General features: G+C 43.1%; 1 protein-coding gene across 1 annotated transcript; it reads right to left on the bottom strand.

The window, feature by feature from the left end:
- Positions 1–8,592: 8,592 nt before the first annotated feature.
- Positions 8,593–9,585, bottom strand: LOC310878750 (early endosome antigen 1-like). The gene is made up of 2 exons (XM_083793128.1): positions 8,773–9,585; positions 8,593–8,636 (listed from the first exon to the last, which is right to left on the bottom strand). Exon 1 carries the CDS (start codon positions 9,529–9,531, stop codon positions 8,878–8,880), a length of 654 nt encoding a protein of 217 aa, XP_083649254.1. The 5' UTR covers positions 9,532–9,585; the 3' UTR covers positions 8,593–8,636; positions 8,773–8,877.
- Positions 9,586–12,262: the final 2,677 nt, after the last annotated feature.

Genomic DNA, 12,262 nt, shown 5'->3' with positions numbered 1-12,262 from the left:
CAACTATCAACCCATACGTGAGCACGTGAAAACTTGTGGACTTGGTGGTCGATAATGATGGTATTCAGGACCACAATATGAGACACACTCATACCATTTTGAGAAAACCTGTGGACTTTGAATGGATGTTGATGCCCTACTCTTGTTTGTCTAACTCCACCAGCTATTATTCTTATCTGGAGATGTAAAATTGCCTATGATTTGTGTGTGCATGTGCGTGCGTGTTTCACTATTACTAATGGTGGTAAAGTGTTTTTTGATCTTTCCATGACAATAGATGGTCTATTACTACTCCTAGGTATTCGTACGAATATACCTGGTTGATCGGTTCACCATGAATAGTAATGGGGGATCTGTGTATCTCTGGTGGTGTACCAAAAACGATCTCTTCTGTCTTTTTTGTGTTAATGATGAGAGCGTTGTTATCACTCCATTCAACCACCTTATTTACTCTGTGTTGGAGGATCACTGGAACTATCTAGGAGAGAAATCAAAACTGTATTATCTGAGTATTTTAGAATGTATTGGGCTGGTGTGTCAGTGCGACATTCAGACAGGCATTCCTCAATACGACAGCTGTCAGTATAAAGGGTGAAAAGTACAGCTGAGCTCTCACAACCCTGGGGAGCACCAACATTAGTAGTTAATGCTGATGAGAGGGTTGTGTTCACTTTCACCCTCTGTACTCTGTTAGTAAGAAAATAAGCATAGGCCTACCAGTGACACTAGTATATCAGACTGTATTGTGTTGAAAGCTGAAGAAAAGTCTAAGAATAGCACTCTCGCATGATTCTTATTTGACTTATCTAGGTGTTTTGTAATTAAGTGGACCAGTGTCACAACCGCATCCTCTGTACCGTCATTACATCATCCTCAATGTTGTAAGATGATATAAGATCGCCCCTCACTTCACACGGGTGTGATTTTTGGTTCATGCTGACTGAACAGGGATAGTGGTTGTCTCCTTCCACTGTTTCAATTAATTGTATTCCTTAGTCTTAGTTTTTCCCTAATAAAGTAGTTTTTATTTGTTTTCTCATGTTCACCTTGTAAAGCATCTTTAGGTACAGTAGCATTATATAAATTTGAGATATTTATTATTATTATCACTATATGATTACGAATTACGAATCGTTCTGTTCTGTATAATGTATCGTCTCTGAATAGCATCGTAGCCCATGCGTATCGATACGTATCGAATCGTCTTGTAAGGGAGAGATGCTCACCCCTATATATATACGTATACATATATACATACATACATACATATACATACATACATACACTGTAGAGTGCATAATTTATAATTCTAAAGTTCATTCTGCAAGTTAACACGGGTAATGTGTTGCTAAAGTTTCTCCACAATGCGATTCACATGGATAGAATGACATATTCATGAAGTCGAGTGGAACCTGCAGGCACAGTTTACGCCAGAGGCACCTTTCTGCAACCCACTGTTTGCCAACTCAAATCATATATTTTAATAATAAGCACAAAATAACTGCTACAATCCAGAAGGAATGTTGGTCCGTCATACTGTAAATAAATACTTTCAATGTCATTGTGGGTGAAAAGATAATAAAGTGTCAAGACATGGTGTTTCTGTTTCACTCCACTACAATTATTTGACGGCTTTAGTTTCAAGTTAGTTTTCATTTTTAGATTATTATTATTATTATTATTATTATTATTATTAGTAGTACTGTAGTAGTAGTAGTAGTACAGTAGTAGTAGTATTACAAAACATACATTAAAGCACTGTTTTAGACATGATGTGAGCTTGAACAGCCACTTTTGGAAAAAATTGTAAAAACAAAAACAAAAAAGAAAACATTCCTGACCTGATGATCATGTTTTAGGGTGGAAAAATAACATGGCACTTCCATCTTTAAATCTGAGTTTTTCCTGTATACTGCTTTATACCCTGTTATAACATGTACATAACGATGCAATGTGACTGTTTACAAAATGCTGTACCCCCTCCAACTGTATATACCCCATTTTCAACAGTTTTTATTGTATTGACACTTGCTTTGGCAATGTAAACATTTGTTTTCTCATGTCAATAAAGCTCCTTTGAATTGAATTTAACAGTTTGACTGTTTTAAACGTGTAACCCGCATTTTAATCAACCCCCCTTCACTGCCGAGATTGTTGTATTACCTTTAGAACATACGCTGAATTATTTGGGCTTTTGATCCGTGAAAATCCGGCGAAAAAAGGTTGCTCCGCTTGTTATGAACGATCGCACCACCCGCCATCTTGGTGCGCCACAAGACGGCCCCACAAGACCCTCCTCCATGAGGCGTTGTACCCCGTTCATTTGCATTGGCCTCAATTTCCCAGAAGCCCTAGCAGCCCACAGCATGTGTTGATTTCCGGTTTCGTCATCAAAACGAAACCTTCTCGTCTCCAGCTCCGCAGCAAAGACGGAGTTTCTTTTTAATTATTACAATACGGCGGATTAAACACATAAAACAAAAGGCGGGTATGTCGTATATCGCAGCGACAGTAACCTGGAGTAAACCATTCCTGGCAGTAAAACTGAATTGGACTGGCTGTAGTATTTATTCATTGTGGTATTGCTATACATAACCACCACTGCTCGGCAAGTTATTGTGTGATTATTATTATTATTATTATTATTATTATTATTATTATTATTATTATTATTATTATTATTATTATTATTATCATGTTTATGGATGCCAAGGAGGATACAGGTTAAAGTGGTCCTTAAGTTCCACACCTCCACAAAACCCCAGCTGACTTCCCATGTTCTCATCTCAGGAGCATTCGAGGTGAGATCTGTCTGTAATGAGGCCTAGAAGGACTTACATGTTGCACAGTTGCCGGAGGGAGGCAGGCCATGACTAGGGTTGATGGGATAGGGTCAAGGATGCTGGTGGAGGTTATGGAGGAGAGATCATGAAAAAAACTACATGCTATAGTTCATGGTTTCGGAAGACACACACACACACACACACACACACACACGCACACGCACACGTATAGTTATTTAACTTAAATAGTTATTTAACTTAAACAGAAACAGAAACTACAAAACGTTTCAAAGTAAAAAAGTTCCAACATGTGTCTCCACAGTAAGCTGAATTATAAAAAGTGTGAAAGGAGTTTCTAGGTGAAAGTGATTTTTTCACCTATTTTTTTACGTGCCAATATCTGCCATTGCGCCCCATTATACATTTCTCAAACTTGAAAGCACTATATTTCTAAAACTATGAAACATTTAAAAGATTCCTTTTCAGGCAAACATGTCCACCATAAGATGAACCTAAATAGGGTTGAATGTGGTTTCTAGGTGTAAGTATACTGTATGTAGGACTAGTAGCATGCCAAAGTTTGTGCTATTGCCATTGATAATGCATTGGGCGTTTACGTTAAATAACTCAGATACTATAAAACATTTCAAAGTAAAAAGTTCCAGCATGTGTCTCCACATTAAGCTGCATTATAAAAAGTGTGAATGGAGTTTATAGGTGAAAGTGATTTTTTGACGTGCCAATATCTTCCATTGAGTCCCATTATACATTTCTCAAATTTGAAAGCACTATATTTCTAAAACTATGAAACATTTCAAAGATTCCTTTTCAGGCAAACATGTCCACCATAAGATGAACCTGAATAGGTTTGAATGGGGTTTCTAGGTGTAAGTATGCAGCATGCCAAAGTTACTGTTGATACTGTTGATGAATGCATTCACAATTTATTCACAACATATTCAGGTTTCATAATGATGTACAAATGAAATGATACACACAGACTTGCAGGGAAAACATTCAGTTTATTGTAACCTGTGGTTAGCTCAGTGTTTGTCACTTGTATGGCCTCTCCAGTGCTGGCACTCTTCTATCTGAATCTGAGCTGCTGAACCAGAGCAGGGCTCAGCCATTCAGTTTAAGAAGGGGGGGGAAGGTGCCAAGTACTGTTGAGGAGTAGGGGTGTTTCACAATGTCAATGAGCAAAGTATTATTATTATCTGGGAAAACGAATGCAAACCCATATGATTTTTAGTCTAAAATAGAATAGAATATCTATGTATTGGGTTACTTATTCATGTTCAGCTGATATCTGTGAGCTTGTAGATAAGCTGCATATGTTTAATTGCTTCTCTGTTGGTGGTAGGCTCCTCTCCTATAAAGGGGAGACTGCAGGCAGAGCTAGTCAGTGGACCATTTATCAGTGTACACTACAGAGCTTGTGGCAATAATCCTGGCCTGGCAGTGGGTAGAGGAGAAAGGAATCGACAACACTGTTATCGCGTCTGATAGCTTCTCTGCACTGGAAAGCATCAAGTCAGGTAGATCTGCATGCAGAATGGACCTCCTTAGTGAGGCACATATGAGCCTATATAGAATAGGAAACAGAGGAATAGTAACTCAGTTCGTGTGGGGTCCAGCTCATTCAGGAGTGGAAGGGAATGAGCGAGCAGACATTTTGGCCAAGCAGTCATTAAGAGTGGAGCAGGTAGACTATAAGCAAGAGTGAAGTCAAACCAATGATCAGGAAATATTCACAGGCAGTGTGGCAGGAGTATTGGGATGAAGGGGAGGTTGGAAGACACCTCTATAACATTCAGAGGCAGGTTGGTACTGAGAGGGTGGTAGGCTGGAGCAGGAGGGAGGAGAGTATTATTACTCGCATGAGAATTGGACACTCAGGTCTTAACAGTACGCTACATTTAATAGGGAAGCACCCGACAGGAAGGTGTACAGAGTGCGGAAGAGAGGAACAGGAAACGGTAGAGCATGTACTTCTACACTGTAGGAAGTACAGTAGTGAGATAAATCAGTTGCATAGCCGGTTGAAAAAGGTTAAACATCAGAATTTTACAGTATCAGGTCTCCTAGGAAAAGAAGCAGGCAGAGTCTATCACTGCATTATTAAGTTCATAAGAAATACCCACTTGGTGAATAGGATATAGGAGTTTTGATTTATTTTATTGGTTTGCTGCGTAATCCCTAGAACTACACAGTCCAGCTAGTGGCGGTAATGCACCTTGAAAGGTTTGCCAACCGCCATAAAACCTGAAAGAAGAAGAAGAAGAAGAAGAAGAGCTAGTCAGTGTATCACTGGAACTAAGTGGGGAGCTGATAGACTGTCAGTTAAAACGTTATATGTTGGGTTGATTCGGTCAGTGCTAGACTATGGATGCATTGCTTATGGGTCAGCAGCCAAGACACACCTAGGAAAGCTTGATGCAGTCCAAGCACAAGCACTTCGGATATGTTGTGGGGCGGTCAGGACATCTCCCTCATGTGCATTGCAGGTGGAGACAAGAGAAATGCCGCTAGAGATCAGCAGAAGACACCTTATGGCAAACTATTGGACTCACATTAAGGGGCATGAGGATACTCACCCAGTGAAGGACGTTCTGCAGCCATGCTGGGAATATGGAAGGGCCCAGAATAGTAGTTTTGGGTGGGTGGCGAATGAGCTAGCTCAAACAATGGGTGTGAATGTAGACAAGTTCAGCCCTACAGTAGTGATCCCTGAAGTAGCACCATGGGTGTATGTGACACCAAAAGTGAGTTTTTATATATTAGAAGCAAAAAGGAGGGAAAGGGGTGAAGTAGATCTGGTTGGTGTGTTTAGCAGTTATGTGGAAAGGGAGTATGGTGAACATATACAGATCTTTACAGACGGATCAGTAGACCCAGAGACGGGTAGAACGGGGACAGCCTTTGTAGTCCCTAGGGTAAACTGTGCAAGATACAGACGGGCGCCAGATAAACTGGGGGTATACACAGTTGAAATTTATGCAATATTAATGGTGTTACAGTGGGTGGAGGAGGCAAGACCAGAAAAGGTGGTGGTGTGCTCAGATTCGAGCTCAGTACTTAAAAGCCTGAGGTCATTCAGGTCAAAGTGTAGGGAAGATCTAATGTATCGAGTGCTTCACATGCACCATAACTTGATCCAAGAGGGAGTGGAGATACAGTTCATGTGGGTACCAGCGCATGTGGGGATTGAGGGAAATGAGACTGCAGATATGCTGGCCAAGGAAGCACTGCTAAGTGAGGAAATAGAGGTGGAAATTCATATGAGTAAAGCAGAGGCTAAGTCAGTGGTATGGAAGAAAGTGATGGAAGAATGGCAGCAAAGATGGGATGGAGAAGGAAAAGGAAGGCATTACTACAGCAGTCAAAGTAAAGTGGGTGGAAGTAGAAGGTACAGTAATGGATGCAGGAGAAAGGAAGTAGTAATAACACGGCTAAAGTTGGGACACTTAAATAAAACATTGAAGGTGATGGGAAAACATCCTACAGGCCAGAAAAGGTGGTGGTGTGCTCAGACTCGAGCTCGGTACTAAAAAGCCTGATGTCATTCAGATCAAAGTGCAGAGAAGACTATAACCTGATCCAAAAGGGAGTGGAAATACAATTCATGTGGGTACCAGTGTATGTGGGGATTGAGGGAAATGAAACCGTGGATGTGTTAGCCAAGGAAGCACTGCTAAGTGAGGAAATAGAGGTGGAAATTTATATAAGTAAAGCAGAGCCTAAATCAGTGATATGGAAGAAGTTGATGGAAGAATGGCAGCAAAGATGGGATGGAGAAGGAAAAGGAAGGCAGCAAACCCCCCAGACAATATAAGTTGCTAATCAACATGGCAAGGAGCATCCCATTGGCTAAGGCTCATTATTACAATTAACTCAGAACTCACAGAGCTGCATTCTACAGGTCTTGTTAACCTCCTAATATCACACAGGTGCATTGTATCGGACTCATTAACCCCCACTATGGCTCTTACACACAGCATATAGGCTCAAACAGGGGGGCCTGGCTGGCCACAGGTATAGCGACCACTACCAGCCCCAACTGACCAAGTAATCGTATTCTAGTACCTTATTTAAGCAGTTTACATCAGTGGAGGGTGTCGTCAGAAAATGCATACACTTTAGAGATAAATCCCTTTCATCCTATAGTCTGCCCCTATGTCAAAAAACTCCTTTGTCATACAAATGGCTCCAGGAGGCACATAGCAAATGGCACATCACCACATGGGACCGGGTGTGGGAGCCTGAAGTAAAACAAGCGCCCACAAGCCATCACCTCAGGAGTCTCCTGAGAGGGTCTCAGATCGACACCCATGTAGGTGACAGCAGGATGAGCACACAGGAACACACATGGAATATGTAGAATTATCGGTTCCCAGATATCACAACACTATGATGTAAAATTCTCCATTCATTGTCAGTGGGAATTTAATGTTTGTGTAGGACAAAGTTTGTGAACATGCACTAAAAGCTGTGCCCCTCAAAAATGTGGTTACAGTGAATGAACGTATCCTATAGTCTACTGTTATATTATTTATTTGTATTACTTAATAATGGCACACAAGTGGCATTTGTTGGGGCGGAGAATGGGGCGATCTGATTGGCACCAGTGGGAGTATATAGGCCAGTTTAAAATCTTGCCTGAGGCACCAACATGTTTCACTGAATACCTGGACACTAGAACTATAAAAGTAACTACATTTTAAAGATATAGTTTTAAAAGTTGTTCCATCTCCAGTGGATGGCACACGACAACTATACTGAAAAAAGGTGAACAATATACTGCACATTTTGTTTTAGTTAAGTAACAGTATGAATACAGCAATGCAAAACATACTGTATTCTGTTACATTAAGTCAAGTTTAGTATTCACAATTTACTTGACTAAAAGGATAAAAATAGATAATGCCATCAACATGTACTTAGACAGACAGACAGACAGACAGACAGACAGACTTAATTAATTTGTCATGGAAGTACCACAGTTATGGAACACGCAGGGCAGATAAAGAAAGTAGAGTAAACGAGAGTAAATAAGTAAATAAAACAAAAAATATATAATACATTATTTTAAAAGCCTGAGTATACATTGCACAGAATAAACTCTTAAAGGGCCACTGCACTCCTTTTGCAACCAGATCTTATTTTGATGATGTTTGAGAGACAACAAACACATTCCTGGGGTTTTGCACGTGGGATACGCCGTTGTCCAGCACAGAAGCCCCTGCCCAGACTCCCCAAATTAGGCAATTGATCACACCTGATCACCCCTAGATCTGCATATTATATTTCCAACTTGCATCGTTCCAAGTAAATGGAAGGAGGCGTTGCCGCGGCAGAGGTGACTTGAGGCAGCAGCAGCACCCTGTCTGTCACCCCCTTCTATCCCCCCCCCTCCCCCAACGGTGTTGCCACGGAAACAATAGTCCAGAGTTCTAGCATCATCCTCTGCGTGCTGCAGTAGACAACTGTACTGTAGCAGCACTCCGAAGAAACCAACTCGACACAACTTATTTTCATGCAGACAACTCTGAGTGGGTGTTCAGTTCATCCTAAAGTCCGGGGGCACATACGTAACACACAGATCACCCTCTCTCCAATGCTGGCAACTATTAAAATCCCGCCACGGTATAATGATACACAGGAACACACAGGTGTACCGAATTAGCCCTAGACTGGCATATATTTATTGATTACATGGGGGAAGTCAGATCACCCTTGGAGCTCCTCAAAGCACGTCTCGCACACTCGTACTGGCTTCTTCGAAGAGGGGGTGAGGGCGTTCCTGCACGAGCACTCGTTGCAGAAGATGTTCCCACAATGTCTGCAGTGGTGCTGGATGTTCGCAGAGACACAAGACAGAGGCATAGTCTACAGTTAACTCGCAGGACAGGACAGTCTCACAACTACGAGTGGCCTATATCTGTGTGAACATAAACAATCAACCCTGAGCACGAATGTCATCTCTCACCCTCCTGATGGCCAGAGAAAAGTTCTTTCCACATGCCATGCAGTTCTGCACATCCTGATCTTCTGTCCACTTCCTGGTCAGAGATTGGGACTGCTTGATCTGCAGTTACTGGTTCTCTCTGCCAAGTTCTTGCATGGCTGCCGTCGTGTCATCCAGCTTCCGTCTCATCTCCACCACTTTGGCTTGAAGCTTCTCAAGCTCGCCCTCGCCTTTCACACACCTCTCCAGCAGAGCCCACCTCTCATCCTGGTTGTTCTGGACCGTGGCCTCCAGCACGGCGATCTCTCCCCTCAGCTCGTCCGTCTGTTTCTCCAGCTCGCCCACGCGCTTCTGGCTGCCCTGCCACTCTCTCTTCAGCGTGGCCACGTTCTCGTTCAGAGCGGTCACCTGCACGCCCAGCTTAGCCTCCGCCTCCTCGCCGCGCTTCACCTGCTCTTCCCTGGCTCGCTTCTCTGCCGCCAGCAGGGCCTGGACCTCTTTGGTCTGGGCGAGGAGCTGTTCCTCCCTCTTGGCCACACCGTCCCGGGAGGCCAGATGCTCCTTCTGCTCTTTCTCCAGGACTGCCTGCGCTGCCTCCACCTGGCCCTGCACCTCCAGTTTCTGCTGGATCAACAGCTGTTTGGCCTCCCGCAGCTCACGCAACTCCTTGTCACTTTTGTCCGCTAAGGTTTTGAGTTCAGCAGTCAGTCTGGTGGTGTTCTTCTCCAAGCTGCTGTTGGCCTTGGTCAGTTCATCTACTTTGGCCTTCTCCTTCTCCATCCCATCCTTAGCGAGAGCTTGTTGTTTCTGGAGTTCTGTTAGGGCCTGGTCTTGTTGTTGGAGTCTCCCGTCCCACTTGGCCAGCTCTTGCTCCAAAGAGGCACAGCTTGTCTTCAGCTGGCCCAGCTGCCGGTACATCATGCTGTAACATGTTGATTTACTCGGACGCATAGACACTCGCACGGCGAGGGCTTGTAAGACAATCAAGTGCTCCCCTTCCCCAGTTCAGCTACAGAGCTGCGGGATCAGCTGGGAATGATTTGAAGTGATTGAAGGTGTGGATTATCGTGATATTTACAACGGTAACCATGCAGCCAATCAGAATCAAGTATTGGGACTAACCGTTTTAGAAGGGACACATATGACGTAAATTCTCCTTTCATTGTCAATGGAAAATGTATCTTTGTGTATGACAAAAATCACACCCGTGTGAAATGAGGGGCGCTCTTGTCATAGTACATCAATTTATGTTAACGGACATTTGACATTGCTACATAAGATACATAAGGTGGTCCCTTATTGGTCAAGCGCTCCCACCAACATGTGATTGGTTAGCCGATTTGCTTGCCGTTTACATATGACGTTTTCCCTTCAATATCAATGGCGTTTAAACGTCATATTTAGGCGTTTTAATGTTTACTTTACATCATATTTAGCGGAATTAACAGCTCTTATTATCATACATCATCATGCATCAAAGCATCAAAACACCATCTCATACTGGCCAATCAGAATGCCTGTTGCCTGTGATTGGTTGGCTGACTTGCTCATTCATATTCTCAGTCTGGGAGGCTGGGTGTAAATGAGTAAACATCTCGTCATTACCGTCGGCAGAATTTAACTACCTCCCCAGACCACTAGGTGGTAGAGCTGCCAACAAATATTCTATATTCAAACCAATTTTCGAATCCAAAAAATAAATGAATAACCGAATATATCAAATTAAGGTCCGAATATTAAAAATAAAAAAATGCCTCTGGGTTCTCGCGAGACTGACCGCATATAACTTTACTGAGCAGTTGTTGTCGCGAGATCACAGTAGCTTGCTTCCGCATCAACGCGGGGAAACTAAAACAAAACACAGCGCACTCATGTCAGGAGCCGAGCAAGTTAGCAACATCAATGATGGCAGCAGCAGTCAGTTCTTCCTCGCAAGAGGATCCGCGACGAGTGATTTTCACCCGGGGTAATCTTAAAAGTGCTGTATGGAAGCACTATGGCTTTTGGTCAGTAAACAGGGAAATTGTTTCAAAGAAAAAAGTTGTTTGCAAGATATGCAAGTCGGAGTTAGCCTACCACGGCTCAACAACCAACCTGGCGAAACATCTCGAAAATATACATCCACCAGAGCATGAGGCATTGTCAACACCGAAACCAAACAAACAACCACGTTTGAGCGAATACTATTCCCCGCCTGCGGCAAGTTCTCTTACTCCAGCGAGGCAAGAGGCAGTCACAATGAAACTTAGTAAGTTCTTAGCAAAGGACATGAGACCACTCAGTCTGCCTGAAGGGCTGGGGTTCAGGGAGTTCGTTCGGGAATTGGAACCGCGATACCATGTACCTGGCCGTACGACAGTGACAAGTAGAGTTGGCGAGCTGTACAACAGCACCATAGAGAATATCAAGATAATGGTCAAAGACAGCCTGTGGCTCTTACAACTGACGGCTGGACATCCATTGCAACATGTGCCTATGTAACTGTAACAGCCCATTGGATTTCAGACGATTGGAAAATGCACAAAGTCGTTCTTAAAACACCAGAGCTGAAGGGAATTCACACTGCAGAAAATGTTGCAGGATGCATTAAAGGCGTTTTGGATGAATTCAACATAGACAGGAAATCTGTGACTGCTGTTGCTACCGACAATGCGCTGAACTATGTCAACGCAGTGGAGAGGCACCTGCTGACTACTAACATACCGTGTGTGGCACACACCATAAACTTGGCTGTGCGTAAAGGCCTGGGCGTCAGAGCCATTGAGAAACCCGTGAGCAGGCTTAAAATGGCAGCAGCTCATTTCAATAGGTTGTGCACTGATTATGAACTCCTGCAGGCTAAACAAATACTGTTCGAATTAGACAACCAGAAGTTGATAAACAACTGTCCAACGCATTGGAATAGTACTTATGACATGATCTGTGTGGCTGCAAAGCAGAAAGCAGCTGTATCAGCCGTCATCTTCGAGAAGAAACTGTCCAGCATGGAGCTGAGCACAGACGAATGGACCCTTATGGAGGAGGTGAGAAGTGTATTGTATTCTGATTATGAAATTATTTAAAATGGGTAGAATTTGGTATTTTATTTGTATTTTCTTTCCGTGAATTCTAACGTTAAATAATAAATGAGCTGTATAAAGCAAACCTGTACTGCGTTAATAGTAATAATAATGCCCATTTGCGCAATGATAATTATTTACATTTAACAGGTGCGAGACGCCCTTAAGCCCTTCAAAGTGGCAACAGAAGCGATGTCAACGGACAAGTATCCAACTGCATCTGCTGTACTGCCTCTGCAACACATCCTGATCGCTCAGCTGAACAAGAGGCGAGACCCACTGCTCAGGGCAGAACCAGATGCACTGAAAGAAATGAAGGGAAAGATCATCACCGACCTGCAGAAGCGGTACGGCCATGATAGCAATGGGTTTAAGCTGCTCAACAAGGCCAGTTACCTGGATCCACGCTTCCATCGCCTCGTTCACTTAGACGCGGGACAAAAACGAGAGGT

The sequence above is a fragment of the Protomyctophum parallelum genome (assembly GCF_964188405.1).
Source record: "Protomyctophum parallelum genome assembly, chromosome: 2".
In the NCBI taxonomy this organism is placed as follows: Eukaryota; Metazoa; Chordata; class Actinopteri; order Myctophiformes; family Myctophidae; genus Protomyctophum; species Protomyctophum parallelum.
This window is presented reverse-complemented; position numbering and strand designations above follow the sequence as displayed.